This window comes from Amblyomma maculatum, chromosome 5 (genome assembly GCF_055883805.1).
Source record: "Amblyomma maculatum isolate TAMU_Amacu chromosome 5, ASM5588380v1, whole genome shotgun sequence".
NCBI lineage: Eukaryota > Metazoa > Arthropoda > Arachnida > Ixodida > Ixodidae > Amblyomma > Amblyomma maculatum.
The window spans coordinates 40,386,987-40,412,147 of record NC_139348.1 but is presented as its reverse complement, the minus strand read 5'-3'; the positions used below and the strand labels follow the sequence as shown (position 1 = coordinate 40,412,147).

Sequence of the window (25,161 nt, the reverse complement as noted above, 5' to 3'; positions counted from 1 at the left end):
CCATACTGTATCAGATGTAAACTTATGGGCTAGTGACACATGTTGCTACATTTTGTAGAGTAGAAGAAACTGCTTTGCCTCCATCGAAATGCTCCTGCCGCTGTTGGGATTGAACCTGTGTCCTCGGGATGAGCCCTTGAGCGTCCTAACCACCGAGCCAACACGGTGGTGCAAAACCAAACTATGCTTTGTTTGGTTTCGCACCGCCACAGTGGTTAGAGCATTTAACTGCTGATCCTGAAAACGCAAGTTTGGTCCTGACAACGGCGGGCGTGTTTCGATAAGGGCAAAACGAAAGACATCTGTGTTCTGTGCAGTGTCAGTTAAGTTGGAGAACCCCACGAAGTCAAAGTTTTTGGAGCCCTCCGTTACGGCATCCCTCATAGCCTTATATGCAACACTGAACGCAACATTGATTTTTTAATGAATTAGGACCCTTTATTTATAGGTAAAATCCAAATTTTTTTTAACAGTGTGGTGCGAATTCCGAATGTATTATGTTGGAAGGGGCAGTATATTCTTTGGATGCCGTTGTCATAGTTGCAGTAAGTCATCAAAATACTAAGCAAGGCACTTATGTAACAGAAAAAAATTGGGAAACTGGAAGCTGGTTTTGATACAGTGGCATGTCATGGATACTAAAAGAAACCCCTCACATTGACCAGGTAAAATGGCGGCTGTAAGTGATAATGTTAATCATTATTTGTTTAAAATAATCATTAAGGGTGGTAGAGAACTATATTCCTTAGCAAACAGTGTAAATATAAATGAGCACTTAGTTCATCACATTGCGCACGCAAGATTTCCAGTTGAAATTGTCCTGGTTTACGCCACAAAACCTGAAATTTTAAAATTTCACCAAAGCGAGACACTGCCTTGTTTTAGAAATTTGGCACAGAGAACTAAAGAGAACATGCTGTGAAAGTTGTTCGAAACAGACCAGAGAAAAGGAACATTATTAGGAATCATTTTCTTGATGGAGTCAAGGTTTATGGGGTGTAACGTCCAAGGGTGGCTTTTTGTCATGAGGGATAGCGTTGGGTATCTCATGTCCTGCAACATCTTCATTCTTAATGTTGATTGAATGAAAAAGTGATATGAAAAGGGTAGTTAGTTTTAAGAGAAAAAAACACTAGCTTATTTCAGATGTTCTACAATAGCACCTGATATTTATCCCACAGATGAAACACTGAAGTCAAGGCCCTTAGTTGCATTTGTTTTCTTGGCGAGGATGTCCATGTGGGGCAGCTATGATAGTTTGGTAATGTAGAGCAGTTTTCTGTGCTGCACAGAGATCTTATCGGTTTGTAGGCACATAGCACACACACAACTTGGCTTTGATGTATTGGAGGCATGGGAAGACCTTTTTTTTTCTACACGTTTGGCTTGCCCAGTCTTGTCTTGTGCCCAAACTGTACACAGTGCGCATATATAGGTTTCTCTTGCTTTAATTTTAAGGGGCCATACTGAAAGAGGGCCGCTTCATGGTCCCTGACTTCTTAACCTTATACTGCAAGACCAGGCAGGTACGAATCATGCGAAGTTATTAGTTCTCAGCCTTGCCTAGGTACTTAGTTGCTTGGGGGCAAAAGTGGAAAAGATAAGGGTTTTTAACTGAATTCTTCTGCATGTTTTGCTCATTGGAAAGAAAATAGCTCTCTTGGAGCTGATTTTTTTCTGTGCCTTGCTCAGAAGGCAGAATAGAACTCTCATTCATAGATCTTCTAAAGCTCTTTCTAGTATTTCATCTCATTATTTGTTTTGTTTTTGCAGGAGTACAGATGTACTAGCATATTGTTTATCGTCCTTCATTAACAGGACGAATCTGTGCACAATTGTGTGCACACTTTCAAATTTATTTTCTCTTTGGTATTACACATGCACGATGTCTTTTCTTTTTTTCTTTTACAGGACAACAAAATAACACTTCTTTAGTAGTGTTCTTGAGAAAGTACTGCGGGTCAGCTTAGCATCATTGGTTCTGAGGCAGCTATCTAGTTTTGCATCTGCTGTGGACATTTTCTTTGGGGAGGGCAGGGCTGCTTTGGAAGAACGACATTCAGGCACTGCTAGGGGAGGTGAAGTGCAAAAGAGTTTTTTTTTTTTTTTTTTTTCTGGTTATTAAATTAATGCAGGTGTAGTCAGTCGAAACCCTTGGCTGGCAGAGTTCTACATTATTATTTTGTTAGTCTGCACATAGTTTGATAGTTTGCTGCAGGGGCTAGGCATACTTTTGGTAGAATGTGGAATTGACACAAAATGTCAGACTATTAAAAAACTAGTGGAATTTATGCGGACATTGGAGCTGCTTAATAATGCCGACCCAATGGAAGCCAGGGGTCCAAATTGTTACATGTTCCGAACTATGGAAATTTTCGATGTGGTAATGGCTTTTTTTTTTTTTTTTTTCCCCCAGTATGCTGAAAACTATTAAAATTGGCATTTTAACAGTGTTGTCAAATTGCTCAGTGTCAGTGTAGCGCTGCAGATTGTCAGCGTCCTGCTGTGCTTCTTTGGCCTTTCTAGATGGGAACCAATTCGAATTTATCAGTTGTTGACAGTTTCGTGCAACACAAGTGGCGTAGCATGTATGCTTGCAATCTTATTTGTTTGGCAGGGAAATTTTAAAGACACTTGTAACCTTTTGCTGTCTAGTTCCGTTGGTCAGACTTCAAAGGTCTCTGCAGAGGCTTGTCTGTCTGTCCCTTGAGGTGTACAGATGACGAAGACAATCTGCAGTGCCTGCAACCCATTGTTTGTTGCCTTCCTGGATGAGGCAGCCATTTTGTTGGCTAGTGTCGTGAGTGTGGTCTAACCCGTGCCATCTTTTTGCCCCCTCTCTCTCAAAGCAGACTAGTTCTCCTGGTCGTAATTTTGAGAAGCTAACCAAGGTGAGTGACCGTGCTGTCGAGCGTCTTGCATGTCTTTCTTTTTCACCACCAAAGAACTGTTCAGTTGAAGTGCTTGCTTGACACATCCTTCTTGGTCTCGCATCTTAAGTACACAGCTTTATAGTTAACAAAACTATTTTGTAATAATAAAGCACATTCTGTATATGCACTTTCAGGTCCAGGGTTGACATGAGGAGGAACAGTTGGCTTGCACACGAGAACAAATTCTCGTTTTTTTTTTTTTTACTGAAGTTGAACTAATCTTAATTCGGAGGGAAATTATAAAATACGAAAATGCATGCCTTTCACTAGTAGTTGATGGGGTAATCACTGGTTTAATACAGATAGTCTGTTTCCTCTTATAGTTGAACTGTACACAGCTTGGCCTACTACAGAAAAAGCAGTTCATTTTATTTTATCAATAGCACATTCTTTCACTTCTTTTTTCTTTTTTTTCTCTTGGGAGAAAAAGCAGTTCCATGTTTGTAAAGTGTCCGTATGTTCCTGGGGAAATAAAGTTATTAATAAACTTTAAGAAACTTTTTTTTTTTTTTCTTGTAACACAACAGAGGCACATTTTGACCCGTAGTTTGGCACACGATAAACTCCACCATGCATCACAACACATTTATTGCAGCTTGGTGCCTTAAGAATGCATGCACCAGTCGGGTAAGCGGCCCCGAATTGTGTGCTGGCTTCTGTGCCCTGTTGACAAACGGTGGCAAGCTTAACAAACTCTGCCTCTCTAATTTGAGAAATTCACCGTAACACTTGGCACGGCCCAGCGTCTTCAAGCATGTCCTGCATTCGACAGTTTCAGGGGAGCGAAGGAGATTTTTTGCTGACGAATGAGCTTGGCCCACACAAGCCTTCACACACTGCTAGACTGACTACCTTTAAAGAAAATAGGGGCATACCTTGAATAATGGTTGCAAGTTTTTGGCATATATACAATGAAGTTTTGGTGTTGAAATGTAAAGATACGTCGGATCCTTTTAATCTGACCAGAGTAGAGGCTTATGGCCTTTGGGTGGTGATATCTTGTATGTGTGAAGATGTATATCATTTCTGTACTGTTGAGATTTGCCTCTTTTGCACCTATGGCACTTAATATTTGTGTTCAAGAGGTAGCCTGCAGTTATTATAGGTATGTCCAGAATGGTTTCTATTCATGTTTCAAGCGATAGCCTGCACATCTTCTTAGTCTCTGCTTGTACTACTGATGCCCTTCGTAGCTTACGTAGGGGCCAAGAAGAGCAGGCCTTGTGAGTAGACCGAACAATGGATTGTGATACGTCTGACCCGAGTTGAGCTAGTCTTGGGCCTGATAGCCTATGAGTTTTGTTTCCATTTTGTCCTTTTCCCCACCTCTCTCGTGTGTGGGCTTTTCCTGATTGTATTGGCAGTTCGAGTTCTGGCAAAGGACAAAAGGGTTAGGGCTGCAGTAGAATTTTTTTCTCCCTTCCTTTGTCCCTGCGATGAGATGCGCAAGTCGACAGGTTACCTGCCATATTACCACTGAACACAGCATCCACTCTGCTTTCACTCACAAATTCATCTTTGGCTTGGAAAGTCCTTTGCATTTCATTTATGCTTCAGCCAGGGGTTTAGTGTCCACATTATGATGTACCCCCTGCCACTGGTGATGAGAGAATTGTAAACTCTATGGCAGAAGGCATTAATGCTGGATCAGTGTACATTTTCTGCTCTTGGAAAGTGAAATTGGAAGAAAGCAAGATTGTGCTAATTAGCACTCTTCTGGCTAGAATGCTTGTATACCTCAACACAGCAGTGTAGATGACCATATCAAGTGTCAAAATATTCAAGCTGTAGCAAGAAGCCCTTTATTATTTTTTTATACTCGTTCTTGTGTAGAGGTGCTTTGCTTTAAAATATTCTGAATACATGCTCAACTTAGTCTGATCCCCTCATCCTTCTATTATTCGTGTTCTGAAATTCAGCCGTGGGCATTAGTTGTTAGGCTTTAGACTTTACAGGCAAGTTCGCCTCTAGAAGCAACCATTAAACTTGGTGATACAGGGTGTCTAGCAACCGGGATAGCTGGGAATTGTCAGGGAAATTTTATGCATTGGGAAAAATGAGTGAAATGTCAGGGAAACCAGCAAAAATTGCGCCAAGTCAGGGAAAATGGTATAACGTATTCTGGAGTGCATTTTCATTTCAAACTGGTTGTTGTTCATGCAGGTTTTTTTTTTTTTCTTTAGCTGTCTCCCGCGCGCAGCCGCGTTGCAAAGAAAGGCGTGATATATTACTTTGACACCCGCACATGGCTGAGCTGGTACAATAGAAGAACCAATACACATTTGAGGCGGGTACTCAATAAAATATGCGGAAGTGCTGTGTGGGAGTATAGTATGCGACAAAAAGCAGGAACAACCGCGCCGCCAGTGGCCAGCGCGAAAGTGATCGATGAGCATTGCTGCCAAACGCGTGCAGACATATTGGATTGGATTAGATTAGCTCAGCTGATTGCGTGGTGGACAGGTCACAAACGATGGGCTCACGTGCTCTGAGGCTGGCGTCTTAGTGGCCATTAATACTAACGACAGCCTTTTCACTATTGTAAATTGCAGAATATGAATAATGAATGGTTTTTCATTGTGAATTGTCAGTTTATCCTCATTATCATCAGCAGGTATACTTTTGTGCCTCCTCACTCGTCAGGGAGTTTGAACTGAAATAATCAGGGAAAACCTGGAAAAGTCTGAGATTCTAAAAGTAGGGGCTTGCTAGACACTGTGTGATAGCTAACCCAAAATGCAAAGCAAATTGAGTTGGTTGGGATCTTTGTATGTGGTGGGAAATGTTCTTAATCAATCTAGGGGCCATCTTGAAAGTGTAAACATTGCCTTTATTACTGGAGCATGTACCGTCTGTTGCAGGAGTTAGCAGCCCAATGCGCCGGGCGGAGGAGCAGTATCGCTCCCGAGAGGCGGCGCTGCGTCCGCCGGCGCGGCCTGGTGACGCAGCTATAAAGAGTGAGGAGGCTTGTTCTCTTCCCCTCATCCCGCGGTTGATATCGCACATCTTTGCTCTCAGCCGCGCGATGAGGGGAAGAGAACAAGCCTCCTCACTCTTTATAGCTGCGTCACCAGGCAGCGCCGGCGGGCGCAGCGCCGCCTCTCGGGAGCGAAACTGCTCCTCCGCCCGGCGCGTTGGGCTGCAAACTTCTGCAACAGACGGTACAAAAGCTGCCCACAGTCCTAATTATCCAGGTAGAGAACTTATTTAAATTTGTTTGGTTATCTGGAGCCCACAGGCTATTTGTTATACAGAAGTCATGTGGGCTCTTTTGGCCTTACGGATGAGGTTCTCGAGCAGTGCAAGTAGGTATTGTCTATCATATTGAATTGGTAAGGGAAGCCCTGAGATCTCCAGAAGTGTGGTCATTGGCTGAAAAAAGGATTGGTTAAAGCTTAGGGAATGAGCAGTCGTTTGATGCTAGTGTGTTAGACTACCTGTGTGTGTTACTGGTAGTTCCTCTGTTTCTTGGTTATCTTTTCTACTCCGTTTCTTTTCCTATTCTCAGCTTTTAGAGGGCCATTCATTAAATGCAATAATTACATGTTTGGGCCACTAATACTTTTATGGCATTTTTATGCCCATTGTAGTCATTTTTAACGTTTTTTTGACATCTTTTTGTTATCGTGGGGCAGTATTAAAGCCTGCAGCTGCACGGAAAACTGCCTAAAATTTATAGCTATTGGCATTATTTGAAAGCAAGCTGTAATTTTTGGTTGAAGCTGCACTCTGTTAGCAAACAAAGGTTGCTGCAGGTTGAAGAAAAAGTTGTCGCATTTTCCAGACAAAATTGGATGGGCTGCTCCTTTGCAATGAAAAGTGGACCTCCATAAATTGGCAGCACATTAGTTTGGGTAGCTCGCTCATCAGGCATCGAGCATTTCTAGTCTGAAAGAACCTTTGATGGAATCCTTGTGACCCTAGTACATTACAGAAACACTTTTAAGAACTGTGTCAGCTTATGCTTTTGTTGCACTGCTTAACTATGTATAGGCCCCGCCATGGTTGTGCAGTGGTTAGGGTGCTCGACTATTGTACCCAAGGATGCGGGATTGAATCCCGGCTGCGGTGGCCGCTTTTGGATGGAGGCAGAGGGCAAGTTGCCCTTGTGCTGTGCGATGCCAGTGCACGTTAAAGAATCCCAGGTGGTCGAAATTTCTGGAGCCCTCCATTGTGGCGTCTCACATAGCCTGAGTTGCTTTGGCACGTTAAACCCCCTAACACTAAAACCTAATTATGTATAAGAATGCCTTGCTGTACTGGAGAACAACGCTGGACTACTCTTATGCTGTTGGCACATAGTTGATTTCAATACTTTCTGGCCGTTGCTTCTGGTTCTCGTAGTGTGTGTAGTATGGATAGTTCTCTTCACTGGCAGTAGGTTTTAGATGGAGTAGGGCTACTTCTAGCAGTAATAAATAATTGAGGATCATACTCTCTGTTGGCATTTTTGTGGGTAGGAGCAGTGGAGTGGCTGTTAGCAGGGTGCACAGCAAATTCCTGCTGTACGTGTTCAAATGGGCACTTTTTGTGTGCTGCTGCTTCTGTACATTGCACGTGAACCACTTCTGTCTTCTTTGACTCTGTGCTGTTTGGCTGTCAGTTGCAACTTTGCTTACTCCCAGTTTTCTGGTAACATCGGAGTTCTCTCGTTGAAATCCAGTAAGGAGCGATTTGGGCTCGTGTCATCTATGGAATAATGTAGTCTGTTAGTGTAGGACAGTTTTCAGCATCCTAATAGTGTGCTAATGACACTCAGGGCATTCTAGTGTTCTATATATGCAAGCTTCATGCACTTTGCAGGGTTTTCATTCTGATTGGCACCACCTGATGGAGATTTATTTGCTCAATGTTTCACCCTATCCTCACACATGATCGCATGTATACTGTGTGGCCAAGCTTTGTTCGGCTCCAACACGAAAGAGCAGTGGCTAATGCCAGGAGTGAATAGCAAGTACCCCCTGCTGCTCAGCTCCAGCTTAGTTCTGAGCATTGTTTGAAGCGTGACCTTGTCATTCATGTTAGGCTCATGGGAGGTAATTTATTTGTTTCACTATACTGCTGGTCAGATTGGCCCAGGCAGGAAGGGCATGAAAAGAAACTTAACACATAATATTTATGGCAAATAGATTGCATGACATTCAAAGAAAGCAAAAGGTAATACATAACAAAAGTACAAAAAGCATTATTTATTAGAATGATTGACTGGTGCAGTTGGTTTGTATTGATACTCACTTCCAACTACACCTGAGAGGTGCAGTAGAGTGTGTTTTTCACTGGCTTTGTGGCAGTGGCTTTTATGTGAATGTATCAAGCCTTGTAATCTCTGAATCTTTGTAAATTTTGTGTCAGATCTTCATTGACCTGGATCCTACTTTCCCGAGGCAGTGACAAAGCATACGAGTTAGCCACCATTCACTCAAAGTTTTAATGTGTCGCGATTGGTGAGTTTTTGCCGGTCTCATGGGTCTCTCTGGCCTTCTTTTTGTTTTCTTTTCCGTGGCTGCAGACTGCGGACCTGGCCAACTCGACAGCCAGTGAGGATGACAAGATCAAGGCAATGATGTTGATGTCCTCTCAGGAGTACGACCCTTCCAAGTAAGCAGATGCCCTCCTTTCTTTCCATCTCTCATAAAGTTTGACTTCTTTGCTTGCATCTAGCCCTGAATTCATGCAAGCTAGCTGTGTGCGGAGAAATGTGGGGTATAAGGCATTTCGCGGGCAAGATGGCTTTTTTGTATCGGGTAAAGTTTGCTGTTGATGCCAGACTTGCATAGAGCAGTTGGCTACAGTTGGTGGAAGTCAGTCAAATTGGGTTCTGTTACCGAAATATAACTTGTCATATTTTTTTGGTACTGCACTACAGGGCTTCTTTTGTGCAAGTGAAAGTTGCACAAGGCAAAGCACCAGTTCTAGAGCAGAGGGAAACTTCAAAGGGCTTTGTTTGTATACAGTCGATCTCAGATATATGGAACTTGAAATATATCTGAGATTGACTGTGACCGTGAAATAGTCCGATATATTAGTACTTCATTGTGGAAAACATGTATGCCAACAGATGAGCTCCTCCATAGCCCAGAAGTGTGAATGCAGTGTACCCAGGCTAGTAGCATTCTTCCTGCAGCAATGGGCTGCCATACGGCTGCTCGCCGCAGGTGTGGCGAACCGCAAAGCGCACCTGCATGCGTCAAAAAGAAGGGACACACTGGGTGCCCCCCACGGACCATTCTGTGGGTGTGATTGCATATTTCGAACACTTGGTAGGGACAGATCGGAGTGGAGTGTTGGAGCTCATGCTGCTCGTGTCTCATGCCACATCCATGGGGTTTTGGGCTCACATCAAAGCTGCTTCCATTGGTGCTTTGGAAAAAGGCACTACTTGATCATAAGAGGTCTAATCCTGGTACTGGTAATAGTAAAACTGTTAAAGTAGGGTACAGTTGATTTCTCTGTCTCCGTCAGCAGTGAAGTATGCCACGCGAGGGCGGCCAAAAGCCTTCATGACCGCAGGGTCACGTTGAAAACAGGCACGTCGTACCTAAGGCTGCTTTCATGTGGATTCGACATAGACCTGCCGAGCATTTCACAGCATTAGTGTTGCCAGCAAATGCCCAAGGCGGCACAGCCGCCTTAACTCTGTGCACGAAAAATGATTGTGGGATGCCATTAGGAAAAGCGCACCTTACAGGGGCTGCTGAATAGGAGTTCGATTAACGCTTACACCACACCTATACTTCCGTATGGGATTTTCAAGAGGATATTCTGGGAGTTCAAAAATAAGGAACAATTCACTATATCTGGATCGACTTGTTTTTATTATTATTATTATTATTATTATTATTATTATTATTATTATTATTATTATTATTATTATTATAATTATTCGATGGAGGCATAATAATTGGCATATTATTCGATGGAGGCGAAAAGCAAGGCGCCCGTGTGCTGTGCGTTGTCAGTGCACGTTAAAGAACCCCAGGTGGTCGAAATTTCCGGAGTCCTCCACTACGGCGTCTCTCATAGCCTGAGTTGCTTTGGGACGTTAAACCCCACAAACCAAACCAAACCAAACCATTATTATTATTATTATTATTATTATTATTATTATTATTATTATTATTATTATTATTATTATTATTATTATTTATGTATTATTATGTTTTTTATTTTATTTTTTTAGATAACTTTTTTTTGGTGCTTTGGAGGCTGATTGGCTGGCATTTTGTTGTGTGCAGGTATGTGAAGAGCCGCAGCATGACTGGTCCCCTGCCTCCCAACTACACCTGCTTCCGGTGTGGCAAGAGTGGCCACTGGATCAAGAACTGCCCCACCAACAATGTGAGCTGCCACCAGCTTCTTGCTGATGAATTGCAGGCAGCCCACTGAATTAGAAACTTCTGAAGGCAGGTTCAAGTGTATTTGCGGTGCTCTTGTATTGACGCAAGCAAGCTCAGTTAATAATGGTGCACAGTCCGGCCATGATAATTGCAACTGCAGCAGATGCATTGTGCCTGCGAGTAACAGAGGTTTCTCTTATTTTATGTACATGATGACCTGTTTGCGATTGCAACTGGCATCTGCTTATTCTGGAGTGATGTAGTCTAACAGTGTGCCAATAAGCCCAATTATCAGGATAAACGTGTCAGTTTACCTGCTGACTTGTTTTTGCAAGGCAATATTTTTCATTATAGTCCTCCTGCAGGGTTACATCCTGATCAGGGTGCAGGTGGCATCATCACTTGTTGCACCCATATTGCTTACCACATTGTTTTCCCTTATATGCAGATTGAGGTGAAGCGGAGCACTGGCATCCCACGTAGCTTCATGGTGACTGTGGACGGTCCCGACCACAAGGGTGCGCTGCTCACCAGCACGGGCGAGTTTGCCGTGCCGCTCATTGACCAGTAAGTGGGATACATGCTGTCATGTTTCCTTCCTTTCTGTATACGGGGGCCGGCTTTCTGCCTGATTGTGCGGCTGTCTTTCGAAGTGGGCTCCAGAGGGTTGATGCACAAATTGAAGTACGGTGTAGCCGCAATGATGGCTCCTGTGGGCCCAGAAGTGCTGACTTGGATCCCTCGTTGTGTCGGTGCAGTGAGGCCTACAAGGAGGTCAAGAAGGAGAAGCCACCCTTTGTGCGGGAGCCCACGCCGGAACCCGTCCAGGAGCCTCAACTGCCAGATGAGCTGCTGTGCATGATCTGCCACGACCTGCTGCAGGACGCCGTGCTCATCCCGTGCTGTGGCAACAGCTTCTGCGATGACTGTGAGTGGGGAATCGAGGGTTCCTTCCAACAGGTCGAGATAAACTTTAAGAATTATGAATTTAAAAATTTTAAACCTGCAATGAAAAGATTATTTCACAACAAATTACATTCCTTTCCATCCTAGATTGGTTTTAAGGGGGGAGGCTACCCTTGAACACCAACTTTTTATTTCTTGAGGTATTTGAATGAAATTTTGAGGGTATGCTCATAGTACACACATTAGAAGAACTACCAAGTTTCATGGAGCTGGGCTCATCGGTTCTCAAGTTAGAGGAATATATCAAGATAGTTTACATAGGTCCCTAGGGGCGGGCCTGGAGAATTTGCAAAATGTGCTAGCAGTGTGAAATTTGTTATGGTCATTCCTGGATAGTTTCCCCAGGGCAAGACAATTCCCTTTTTCCAGATTTCCTCTCTGAAAAATTTTAGTACAGCCCCAAATTTAGTGTTAAAATTTACACCTGACTTATCGATATTTTAATTGACTGCCCCTAATTACACATAAAATATTTTGAAAAAAAAAAAAAACGAATTGTCTTGCCCTGAGAAATTTACTCAGGTATGTAACAAAAAAAACCTCATGAAAATCCAATAAGCGGTTCTTGAGCTATGACTTTCCCTAGCAGCCACACCGTGCAAAAAATTTATTCTGAGAAAACGGCTCTCAAAAGTTGAGAGAACAACAACTTTTTGGTTTCTCAAGTTATCATGATGAAATTTTCAAGACAGGCTCATGACATTAACAAATGAAAAACCACCAAGTTTCATAGAATTGTGCATGCTAGTTCTCAAGTTACAGAAACATGTCAAATTGGTTCGAATAGGTCCTTTATATCAGGCCTGGAGAAATTGCGAAAGGCACTGGCATTGAGCAATTTGTCATGCTGATTCCTAGATAGGTTGCTCAGGGCAAGACAAAGCCCTTTTTCTAAATTTTCTTGCTGAAAAATAGCATAGAACTGGATTTTTTATCAATTAGACCTATGTTGATTAACCAAATTAATTATGACAGATTCCAGACATAATATTTTGAATACATGGGCTTGCCTTGCCCTCAGAAATTTATTCAGGTACAGTCGAGCCCATTTATAACAGCCCCACTTAAGACGAACATTCGCAGTCATCACGGACAAGTCCGGTGCGACCGTCAAAATATACATTAGGGCTATGGCGCTCCGTCGATCTCGGCTACAGCGAACTTCTAGTGCCGCGGACCATTTTCCACATGCTGAGATCCGTCGATCTTGTGCTCTGCAAGCCGCGACAATCGGCATTCCCGATTCCCCCGCGGCATTTCGCCCTAGCATGATGGGCGGCGCAGACGCAGCAAGCGGTTTCTCGGTTTATCTCTTGCGGCATCTCGCCGGAGGAACGAGGAGCGGCCCAAACGCGCCAAGCGACATCCCGGGTTATCATCCGCGGCATAAGCGCCGAAACGGGAAGGGGGGGGGGGGGGGGTAGAAAAAAAAAAAAGCTAGCCAAGTTTGCACTGAATGCGTGTCACATCTCGAGGCACCGTGAGCGACCACGCAAAGAGCCGTAGCAGACGACGCTGGGAGGTAGCCGGCGGAGGCCGACACGTCAGCGGCCGCAGCAGTCAATAGTAGTCGCTTGATCCCCCGCGTTATCGCGGAGCGCGCGCTTTGCCCAATCGCAGCCTTGAATTCGAGCGCGGGAAACTTGAAAGCCGCCACGAGGCTCCCAATCGGAAGCAAGCCACGCCTCGACCGCGCCGCTGTCGCCACCGCTGAGGGTGGCAGAAGAAAGCGTAAGAATTCACAAACAAAACAAGACCAAGATGGCGGCGCTTCGTTCGGCGGGAGAGGAATGGCGCGCGCGCGAAGTTTGGGAATTTTCGGCGCTTGCTCGCTGCTCCGCGGCTGCCGCCGCTTGTTAAATAATTAATTTCGAGTATTTCTACGGCGAGTTGGGCATTGATAATTACAGAAATGGTAGTTTATAAGACATACTACCGGAATATATAATCTTCCAAAAATCGACTGTTTCGCGATTTTGCGGTTTTCAAAGGTCGCGTCCCCCCTTGAAGGAGTATAGACACCTAGATTTTGGGTTCATGTTTCATCCCTTTGTAATGATGTGAAAGGTATTGCTGTACACGAATCACCGTGTGATATCCATCTAGGAACGCTGACTAATTTTTGATAAAATTTCTTTCCTCACCTGTTTCGGTTTCAACAGCCAAGCAATGACTGTGACGTCAAAGTCAAGTCTAGGTCGAGTGACGGGGAAAAAAAATATGGTGATATACAGTAAAAGCTTGTTATTCAAACCTCAATAATTCGAACTACACAGTTTGGACAAGCTCCATAGAGATCTGTGTACAAAAAAGCCCATTAATTCGAATGCGATTCGGTCCCGCTACGGATAACTCGAACTGTGCACCGTTGAGTCTGGCTGGCTTGGCACGCAGCAGGTGGCCCAAAAAAAAGAAAGAAAAAAAAACACCTTCGCAAAAGAGTGGCATAGTTAGAGGCTGCGCCTAAATGGTGCGATGACCGGCGCGGCGGCCGGTAGTAAGGGTTGGCGGCGGCGGCTGCCTGCTCTCTTCCGCGCAACCTCTAAAATTCGCAACTAAATACTCGTTAATTCGCGTTCTGTTAATTTGGAAATACAGATACAGTCGACGACCGATTTTTCGGACTCTCAACGGACCACGAAAATGTCCGAAAAATCGGGCAGTCCGAAAAAACAAATGTGCACCAAAAAAGCTCAATTTATTGCCTATTATTCACTTTGAGGCCGAAAAAAGTCATGAATGCTTTCTGCACCACGCTCCGCTTCCGTGCTAACAGATCCAGCTGAATTTCGCTTGCATCAGCTCAGCTTGCGTCGGCTGTGCCGCTGCAGGTGAGTCATCGTCGTCCTCGCTCTCAGACTCCACAAGCACTTGGTGAATAATTCCTGTATCTATGAACCCAGAGCACAGTTCCAACTGGTGGTCCACTTCTGTGAACTCTGAAAACGAGACGGCCGATGGAAGTTCGACACCAGCAGTGCGAAGGTCGTGAATGAACTGCTCACTGCCTGACAGCTGCTCGACGACGGTGTCGTCCAAGGCAGCCGACTCGTCATTCAGCACAAATCCCGCGTCACGGAAGCAGTTGCGCAGCGTTGTGGGTGCTACAGACTTCCACGCATCGGCAAGGGAAGTGCTCCAAGCAAATCGACAGAGTAGGTTTTCCCACTGTCGAGGTACACCACAACCACCGACCACTGAATCACAACACCGACTCGGCTGAGTGCCTTCCCCCTGTTGCGTTGCACGAAAAAAAAAAAAAAAAAAAAAAAGTCTTACAAAATCAGGAAACAGAACTGAAGCCGATTCAATAAAATGCGAGCCACAGTAGCGACAGAACGTAGTTCTCGCATCAGCACGACCACGGCTAGGCCTACTCACTACGCTCGGCAACGCACGTGAAACGCACGGCAAACACCTAGAGGAACAGGCAGTAGAAGCGATCACGCTAAAAAAAAAAAAAAAAAAAAAAGCACTTTGGCAGCGACATTGTCCCGGAAACGGAAGCTGCTAGGCAAATATTATAGCCTCGATCCAGCGTGCACGCAAGACTGGCACCGGTTTCGAGGCTATCGAAGGAAAAAGTAAACAAACAAAATGGCGGCGACACCGCTCAAAATGTGTGGCAGTTTGCCCAGTTGACGCTTGGAATGTCTGAAAAATTAAATAGCCCTCCTTAGAGTGTCCGAAATTTTGAGCAGCATAATACATTGACTTTATAAGGTATGTCCTGGGGCCGAGAAAAAGTGAATAATCAAGCATGTCCGAAAAATCAGTCGTCGACTGTAAATGTGTTGGCGCGGTCCCAGTCTAAGCCCATGAAAGGCTATGGGCGCTACAAGTTATGCGAGAAAACTTTTTTGCAAGAGCGGTCCATCCTTCCACCCACCAGTCAACCAAAGCAGGCGGTCAGCCACAATCATGACGCTGGTTTTTAGCATTGTTCCCTTCAAAAGGCGGTTGCTGCCATCGCACGCTCCATTGATTTGAGTGGCAGTAGTCAGTGTGGCCGCAAACACCCATGGCATGATAAAGCAGAAGTACAGAAAACCAGGCTTGCCCAACTGGATAAGCGCTGGTACTCTGCCAAGTTCTTCTTCCCCCCTCCATGCTAGAGCTAACGTCAAAAGGTAAACACACTGTGTGAAAGGTAAACGTGCTTAAGCACTAATGACTGACCCCCCGCCCCTCATTTTTTTTTCCCCCAAATTATTTGGAGAAATTCGCGGGCAGGTGGGTTCATTATGTGATGGGTTCGTTAAGCGAGTAAATACGTTGCATTTTCTGTAATGCAAATGGTTCTCATCAGTTTTTTCGATTCTATTCGATGATTCGAACATCGGAACATTCAAACTTTTTCCCGGGAAGTTCGAATTAATGAGCTTTTACTGCAGTACAGTCAAATCTCGTTACTACGAATACAAGAATTACGAATTTTTCAAATTAGCGAATATTTTTAAAATCCTCAACTGATTTTCAATATTTTCAATGTAAAAATATTTCAGTACTACGAATTTCAATGTAACGCATATTTCAAAATAACAAACATAATTTATTTTTTCCGCTGCTATCAAGGAACATTAGTATAACGAATTCGGCTAAAATTAACACCGTCGCAACTCTCGCGTGAAACAGAAACCGCCGTTTCTGTGTGTATGTCCCATGGGCAGTAGCTGTCATCATCGCCATATCTAGCGCCAACTCCTAGCACCACTGCAAATCTGTGTTTTAATATCCAGTGGCTCAGCAGGCCTAGTTGCCTGGCTTTATCTCTTTGTGTTATGTGACGTTCGTCGGTCGGTCATTTGTGTTCATGTACGCACAGATATTTTTTGTTGCTGGTGGCCTTACTGCGAAAAATCAGAAGATGAATGCAGCCAATGACGGCGCCAAGAAGAAACGAAAGCAGTTTTCACTGCAGTAAAAAGTGGACATTTTGCAAGAAATCGACGGAGGAAACAAACAAATAGACTTCTGCAGGCAGCGTGGCATTGCTTCATCTACCGTCGCCACAATTTTGAAGGACCGTAACAAGGTTACAAAACTTCACCGGGAATCTCAACTTGCTCCTACGAGGAAATGGCTGTGTCTAGGAAACTTTCAGGATGTGGACCAGGCTGTCCTCACGTGGTTTAAAGACGCCAGACTGCAAAACGTTCCCGTGTCTGGCCCAATGCTGCAAGAAAAAGCATGCGAGTTTGCCGATGCACTTGAAATAACTGGGTTTGAAGAAAGTGTGGGCTTGCTTTTCCGTTTCCGTCAAAGGAATGGAATAACTTGGCAGGTAGTGTCAGGCGAGGAAAAGGCTGCTGACAAAGAAACCGTGGATTCCTGGCGAAATGATCGCTTCCGTAAGGTTACTGACTTTTACTGTGAAGACGACATTTTCAATGCGGACGAAATCGCATGTTTTTACCAGCTGCTGCCAGATCGGATGATGCACTTCAAAGGACAACAGTGCAAAGGAGGGAAAAAGTCTCATCTTCGCTTGATAATTCTGCTCTGCTGCATTGCAACAGGCACGAAGAAGAATAAACCGCTCGTGATCGGCAAGTATACGAAGCCTCGCTGCATGAAGAACATCATGTCGGCACTGTATGACTACCGTGCGAACAAACATGCCTGGATGACCAGAGAATTGTTCTCCGAGTGGCTCATCAGACTCGATGATCAAATGAGGAAGGATGACAGAAAAATTATTTTGGTTGTCGACAACTGCTCTGCTCACATCGTGAATGTTCCCCTGACGCATGTTCGCCTGGAATTTCTGCCGCCAAACAACACATCTTTTGCTGCACCCGCTCGATTAAGGTATTATAAAGAGCGTGAAGGCAGAATTTTGGAAGTGCCTTGTACAGCGGCTGATTATCAGTCTGCGCCTGAAGCAGCCAACTGCAATCAACATTTGCCAGGCAGCGGAAATGTTCACGGGAGCTTGGTGGAATTTGAAGGCGTCAACCATCAGCAACTGTTGGTGGAAAGCAGGGCTTGTCAAAGCGCCTGTGCATCATTAAGACGACCTGAGATGAATGACAACAGCCCAGAAGACTTGTGGATCAAGGTTGGGAAACTGCTGCCCGCTGTCTCTTCTTTCGACGACTATGTGGAAAGCGACAGTGCAGCACTAACATTGGCGAACTTGACGACCGAGGAGATCATTGATGGCGTTCGCGACAAGGTCCAGTGACGATGACGACCCGACTGAAGACGACTGTGGGTCATTGAACATCGAAGAAGATGAGACCATATCGCACTCGGATGTTTTAATCCATATGAACAAAGTCCGCACTTTCAACGCTCGATGTAGTGATGTGCCCGATGAGGTGTTGGGCAAAGTTGAAAGTTTAGAAGCATTTCTAATCGGTCGTGTGTGCTGCATGCACCAGCAGAAAATAAGATTTCTTTAAATAAATCACCTTTGAAGCGAGTGCAACATTTTCATTTGAGCGCTTGTTTGTCTGCACGTGTTTACTGCCAAGGTAAGTCATTTTCGTTCCTAGGCCTTGACCACTGGCTTATAACCGCAGGTTTTTCATTACAACGACATTTGAAAATAACAAATGATTTTCGGCGATCCCGCGTGATTCGTTATATCGAGATTTGACTGTAGTTCCCGTGTCTTTGAGTGCACTAAAACGCTAAAGCGTTTTAGTGCACTCAAACTCTGATGGCCAGTGATGGATGGCCAGCCTGCCTCAAGAATACGAATCACATCGAGTGAGTGATTGTATCTGTTTATTCTGAAACTGGCAAGAAATTATACCGATAGAGATTATACTGGAGCTGGCAAGAAAAGAAAATTGAGTTAAAAATTATTTTATGGTCGTAGGAAAAAACCACATAGTGATGTATGCAGGAATGTGTTTCGTATACATTCATATACAGGAACAAGAGAAATGCCACCAAAATTTGGTGTCTATGCTCCTTTAAGGGAAAACACAATTTTATGTTAGTAATGTGTGTTTAAGTTAATAAAGGAGAGTACTGCTAGTAATTTTTATTTGAAAGCCTTTGTTTCAACACCGTGGACTGGTATCTGTTACCATGTGCTTGGCTTATTAAAATTTCAAATGCAGTTTCTGAAGAACGTTTGCAGAAAAGCTGTCGGCCTCAATCTTGTAGGGGCACACTTGAGCGCTAGGCTATCAACAGGCTGCTCAGAATTTTCTTTTCAAATTGAGACCCTTTTCTGGAGGTGTGGCCTTCATGTTTGCCAACTGTCCTTTGCCACCCTGTTTTTGTCTCGCCAGGTGTACGCCAGGCCCTGCTGGACTCTGAGCAGCATGAGTGCCCCGTGTGCCACGAGACTGACATCTCACCCAACAACCTCATCCCCAACCGCTTCCTGCGCACGGCAGTGCTCAACTTCAAGAACGAGACTGGGTACACGCGTGTGCGGCGTGGACAGGTGCCGTCCGCTGCTGCTGCTCCTGCTGCTGCTGCTGCTGCTGCTGCTGCTGCTGCACCACCTGCGGCCGCGACCTCGTCTCCGCAAGTTGAGGATGTAGTGGAAGGCTCATCCACTCCTCCCACTGTGCGGCCTGAAGAAAGGGATGTGGAGAAGAGTTCGCCGGCTAAGGTTGTCCCCGTGAGTGGTGGCGGCGGAGATGTGGGTGATGCGCCGTCGTTGGTGGATGCCGTAGCGGCACCAGTGGTGTCAGATGATGCGAGCCGCAGCCCGGCTGCTGTTGGGTAAGTGGGATTTATAGCTTTTGCTTTCAAATTTCAGAATGGCATTACTTTGCACAACTCTGGGTGCGTTTGACTATCTTCCTTGGAAGGAAACCCTCTTTGATGCCATGTTTTCTTATCCATTACTTCACTTGCCATATACAGTCGAACCTCAATATAACGAAGTCCTACGTGCAGCCGAAAATTTCATTAGTCTCGAATTTCGTTGCGTCGAGGTTGCTATGTTTTAGCTGCCCAAATGAAGTAATAGGTTCATGGAACACTGCTGGGAACATGTAAGTTATGAATTCAGGAAATAAGCAAGAAATTTTAGCAATAATAGCACTAAAAAGGGCACAGGAAGTTATTTTGTATATCAGGAGCAAATAATGAGGGATAACAAACGGATGCGAACACATAATTTTTCTCTGCGTGTGCAAAGAGCGAGCGGAGTGCCTAGTACTCAAAGCTGCCGCCAGATATCGCTACTGGTATCATCCTAGTCATCATCCGTTGGCAAACTGAGACAGAGAGCTAATACGAGTGTCTAGGTCAGCTCATCTAGAGACTCTAGGGGACGCTGTCATACTATAGCGAACTAGATTTAGTCGTATGTCTGCATCGCCCACACCTCTGCATCGCATCGCTCACGCCGGCGCAGCTACCTTGGATGCAGCAATCTTTGTTCAGACTTCACGTACACATACCATATTTACTTGCATAAGAACCCACCTCTCACTTTTGCCACTGAGAAATTAAAAAAAGAGAAGTCGTTAGCACGCCTTTCTCTTTCGCACCGCCTCTGTCCAGTGTATTTCTTGGCAGCGTGCCCAGCTAGAAAATCACGATGTGTCCCTTGGGGTTAGCTTTAGGAGGGGGGGGGGGGGGGGGGGGGGCCTTGTCCTGTTGCGCAAGCCTGGCTTTCTGTTGCGCAAGCCTGGCTTTCTGTATGTTTGCTTTATCGGCTTTATCACGCAGCGATGGGGTGGCCACCATCTGCTACTATAAAATCATTGGAATGTGTGATAGCAGCAAGCATCTTTTGAAGGGAACGATGCTAAGAGCCCGCTTCATGATTGCGGCTGACCGCATACTTTCTTTGACTGTTGGCTGGTATAGACAACTCGTTAAAAAAAAAAAAAAAAAAAAAAGAAAAAGAAAAAAAAAGATGTTATCACATTAGATTTGGAGTGCATTGTGTATACAGCAGAGCATATTCATTTTGACAGATCTGCATTCGAGAATTATCCTTCCTTGTCAAGTATGTGCTGTGCATATCGTGTGACGCAGTGAAAGCAAATTTTTTTGCGGCTGTTCAGCTAGCTGTTCAACAAAATTTTTGCAGTTTACACGATGCAGCCTTTGTGGGAGTGCTGCTTGACTCATGTGCCCTGTGCTTGCTTTGCAGCACCCCTGGTGAGAACCCTCCGGGAACGCCCCTTGCAGACGAGCACCCCGATGAACCTGCTGCACCAAGCTTGGATGAGGCACTCACCATGTCACCCCAGCACCGGTCAAACGACGAGCACTCGCCCTTACGGGGATCAAACGCAGTCGGCAGCCCATCGTCATTTGGCAACGGGGATGAAAGCGTGTGCACCATCTCGACCATCACTACACGCGTGCCCTCGTACGCAGGACCCATTGCGGTGAGAGACACTTGCAGTTATCATTCACAGTGCTCGTAGTACCCGCGATTTCTGGCAAGGGTCCTTGCATACTTTTGACCAATAAAGGCATCGGCAAGCAGCATGTTGCCATGCTGTCAGGGCACTCCATAGGCTGTTCACGCCCAAATAAAATGACCTGTGTACCGTAATAAAATGGTTTCATGTACCCCTGCTCTGGACGGAGGTGAGCCATTGGCATTACATAACCCTTTCACTGTTACGAACGTACCGGTACGTTTTCGCGCTTTTCCTCCCCAGTGTCACCGACGTACCGGTACGTTTTCTATTGTGCGTTCAAAACTTCGCACCTGAGTGCGAAGCTGGCACACTTGGACAGGCTGCACCATCTGTAATACCTTTCTACAAGTTCCTATTTTCGCCCCGCGTTGCATTGTGCGTATATACTGAAGAGTATGGAGCGACCGCGCCCACCCCCGCCACCTTCTTTGCTGGGGGGGGGGGGGGGGGGGGGGCGCAGTCGCACCGCGCGCGCTTCTCCATCGCGCTAAGCGATAATGCGGCGCGCGCATTTTGCGGTGCGTGCATGCGTGCGTTCTGCCTTCTGCCACAGGTTTGCAACTTTTTATTTTTATACTGTTGGCGTGTCTGCTACGACTCGACACATGACTCGATAGCTGCTTTTGCTCTCTCTTGTCGCGCCCTTGCTCGTGGCTAGCAGCAGCAAAGGAGGTTGTTTTAGCCTTTTTCCACCTCCCTCAGTCATCTTGATTTCATAATATGCCATTTCTCTCCGTTGTGCGGGCCACCGGATGTGCGCCCTCCATGAGTGCAATTACTTTCAGATGGCTGTCCGCGTGAGCCCTTCGATTGCGGACTGGAGCGATGGCTCTTTTCATTATAAATACGAGCCGAGCTCAGAATCGGACTGTCAAGGAGTATCGAGAAATTTTTTTCATATATTATTCTCACTTATCTAATTTATAATCAGGCTGATTATGATGATGATGTTAATTAACAATACCTGCAGAACACTGAAATGCGCATATTCCGATGATTATGTTATTTGTATAGCTATCATAATCAAAAATAAATCGCTATGCTCGTTCCCTGATACATTCATTCCCTGAACCCAAGCCAACACTGGGGGTGCGTCACGGCCAGAAACGCCCGACAGCAAAAGGGTTAACACTAAGTGTGTGAGCATGCCCTCTTGCACCATCAGATGTGCCGCTGCATGAAGGCGCGGGGTGAACATATTCTTGGAGAGCAGGTTTAAATTGATTCTTCGGGTGCGATTAGCCACACGAAAAGGTAGCAAAGAATTGCAGGGAATGTCTGTCCCTACACCAAGATTATGAGTGCAAGAAATTGACATACCTTTGCGCAGCAAACGCTCTGCATCTGCGTCGAAGCATTGTGTGATGCCTGCTTTCTGATTGTGATGCCTAAAATAAGAGCCATTTAGTCTCTAATTTCAACTCTGAAGGATGCAAACTTTAACCTGGTTATCTTGCGGGCTCTATTACCGGTTGCCGTTTGCTTTTTGTTTGCTTGCTTGTCAACTGCGGTGCATACCTTTCAAAGTTTTTTCTGGGCTTAGTACAACACTTGAATACCATATCTGGCGCCTACCTTCTTTACTCTATGGGACAAGTGATGAAGTAAAGGATAACTGCAGGCGTCATCATACCAGATGGCTCTGATGGATGACAATTCTTGAAACAGTTAAGCTTCTTCAAGATCTTATTGCATGCAAGCATGATTGCATCTTCCAAAGAAGCTGCTGATTTTGATCTCGGAATCTACTGATGAAAACTATTTTCTGTTTCATGCACCCACTATTTTGAAAGTGCTAACCCTAAACATGCAACAGCTATTTCACATTTAATTAACTATTTTTGAATGCACTGAGCGATAACTAAGCGAGTGCCTTTCTGAGCGCTGCTGTAAATACCAAAAGATGTGATTATGGGTGAAAATCAATCTTCAGTCTAAGAACTGTAGCTCCTTGTTTTCCGGCACTTCGAAAGTCAATTTTAAACCTTGCCTGCAACTGTCAAAGACCCTCAAAAATTTGCTTCTACGTGCCCTTTAAAATCTCCATCCTCAAACAAAATAAATCATTATCGGCATAACTAAAGGCTTGTTTTATGCACTCACCCAACTTAATTTTTAATCGCCCTATCTACATGACATAAGATGCTACTCTGCACTGGTAGCTACATTTGATCCTACACACCAGCTTTTAGAGCATACAGATTTCCTTCCCCCTCTGCAAAAGTCGATTGAAAACTTCTATAGTTTCAAAAAAGATTCCACAGATGCTCCACAATCCGAAATAAATACCTCATCATCATAGCCAACAGTTATGCTTTTCTTAACGTACTGTAGGAGGTCATCCTGTGGAAGCGAATAGAACAAATCGCACACATCGATGCTGAACATTATGCTTGAACCCGGGTTATTGCTTTGCAAATACTCCACAATGGCGGCCGAATTCGAAACAAACGGATCATCAATCACAAGTGTGTGTTCAGGGGCCTTTTCAAAAAATCTGACACCAAGTGTTGACAAGTGACGGGCTTTGTAACTACATATCGGAAAGGAATTTTGGGTTCATGTGTGTTTGCAGTAAAGAAAAAGTCTAGACAATTTTTTTTTCCGAACTTCTAACATAAGATCATGAATTGCTTCCTTCAAAAGGTTATTTTCCTGAAATCTAGAACTTCAAAATGGTTTGAAAATATTATTCAAAATTTTTTAATACTCCTGTTCACTTCGGCGCCCAAATCGGATACATGCGTTATTCGTTTCAAACTTTCGATTCCAAAAGAGGCACCACTCCTACGGCTTCAGGTTGCTGCGGAGGCTTTTACCTTTTCGGAAAACTTCGCCATACCCGACAATACACACAAAGGAGAGAACTTGATGAAGCCAGTAAAAACCATTGTTCTCACTTGAGTTTCATCTCGTGAAAGGACAACCATCGTACTGGTGTTCATTGAAAAAATTACTGTGATGCAAATGGTTTTGACAGCTCATTGGGGCCCACTCGATGCCTCAAATATTTTTTCCTGGTCCCTTGAAGGTAAAATTAACGAGATTGTACTCTATTAACAATTGCTAGCAGAACACAGTAAGTGGCAAAATTTGCAGTTGTTTCGTGTCTTTTTTTTTTTCTTTTTTTCTGGCAAAGTGGGTTTTCTTTTCGTTTTTCTCGTACAGGATTTCAAGGCTGTTCGATTTTCAACCCCCCCCTCCCCCCCCCCCCCCCCCCCCCCCTTCCCCCAAGATTTCTCCAAGACTGCAAAATCGATTGGGGACTGTTATTGCTTATTCCCTAGGGAACAGAGTTTAGTTTAAAGTGGACAATAGGGTTTGCACAAATGAGCTGCAGGGACCATAAGTGTAAGATGCCGGGCTAGTTCATACTGCATAACGAAATATAACAGCGCGAAAAACAAGACGAAACATGGAGGAAATTCGTGTTTCCTCCTTCAGTGTTTCGTCCCGTTCTTTGCGCTGTTGTACAGTAAAAGCTCGTTAATTCGAACTTCATGGAACCGGGGAAAAAGTTCGAATTATCGAATGGCCTTGAAAAAACTGGCAAGAACCATTTGTATTACAGTAAATGCACCGTATTTAGTCGCGTAACAAATTCGCTTGCATAATGAACCCACACAGCCCCGATTTGTGCCTACGGATCTAAAAAAAAAAAAAATAAAGGGGTCAGTCATTAACGTCGTCAGGGTCCACAACACATTTCTTGGCAGTGAGCCAAGATGCTGCGCACCGCGGTTACTCCAGCAGGGGGGGGGGGGGGGGGAGCGAACTTGGCAAAGTGCCAGTGCTTGTCCGGCCTCGTTTTCAGTATGTTCGCTTTATCATGCTATGAGCCTTTATCATGCTATGAGCGACTGTGGCAGGGGCCGTCTACTGCCACTCCAATCATCGGAACGGAACGCGGGATAGCAGCAAGGGGCTTGTGAAGCGAACGTTGCTAAAAGCTGGCGTCATGATCGCGGCTGACTCGCCTGCTTCCGTTGACAACTGATAAGTGGAAGGATGGATGGCTATCGCAAAAAAAAAATTATCCCATAGTGCCTGTCCGAAATCGTAGCCTTTCATGGGTGCTGGCTGGGACCGCGGTGATAGTACTTATCCCTATTTCCAAATTAACAGGGTTGGAATTAACGAGTATTTAGTTGCGAGCTACGGAGGTTGCGCAGGAGAGAGAGCAGGCAGCCGCCGCCGCGGCCGCGGTTCCCTCCCTCCAACGCCGCCGGTTGCCGCGCCGGTCATGGCGCCATTTAAGTTTTACCCACTCTTCCATGGTTTTACCTGGTTCCATCTTCTGTCCCTGTTTTGGACATGCGCAGCATCTAATTATGCCTTCCAATCGCGGAGGTGTTATTTATTTATTTATTTATTTGCCGCGTAATGTGTGCCAAGCCGCCCAGACGCGGCGGTGTCTAGTTCGAATTATCCGTAGCAGAACCGACTCGCGTTCGAATTAACGGGCTTTTTTATACACAGATCTCTATGGAGCTTGGCCGGACCAAGTAGTGTAGTTCGAATTATCCGAAAATTTGAATTATCGGGGTTTGAATTAACGAGCTTTCA

The 25,161-nt window shown here is 45.0% G+C and overlaps 1 protein-coding gene across 5 annotated transcripts in view; it reads left to right on the top strand.

Annotated features, from left to right (window-relative positions):
* The window catches only part of snama (something that sticks like glue), a 91,896-nt gene that overhangs the window by 43,682 nt on the left and 23,053 nt on the right, over nucleotides 1-25,161 (top strand). For 3 of the 5 annotated variants that reach the window (XM_084603641.1, XM_084603643.1, XM_084603639.1), the window contains exons 5-11: nucleotides 2,850-2,891; nucleotides 8,443-8,531; nucleotides 10,169-10,271; nucleotides 10,719-10,837; nucleotides 11,029-11,198; nucleotides 18,487-18,928; nucleotides 20,316-20,556. In XM_084603641.1, the coding sequence (XP_084459767.1) occupies nucleotides 2,850-2,891; nucleotides 8,443-8,531; nucleotides 10,169-10,271; nucleotides 10,719-10,837; nucleotides 11,029-11,198; nucleotides 18,487-18,928; nucleotides 20,316-20,556 (1,206 nt within the window). The remainder of the gene's footprint in view (nucleotides 1-2,849; nucleotides 2,892-8,442; nucleotides 8,532-10,168; nucleotides 10,272-10,718; nucleotides 10,838-11,028; nucleotides 11,199-18,486; nucleotides 18,929-20,315; nucleotides 20,557-25,161) is intronic. The other 2 variants (XM_084603642.1, XM_084603640.1) reach the window with 1 other exon arrangement.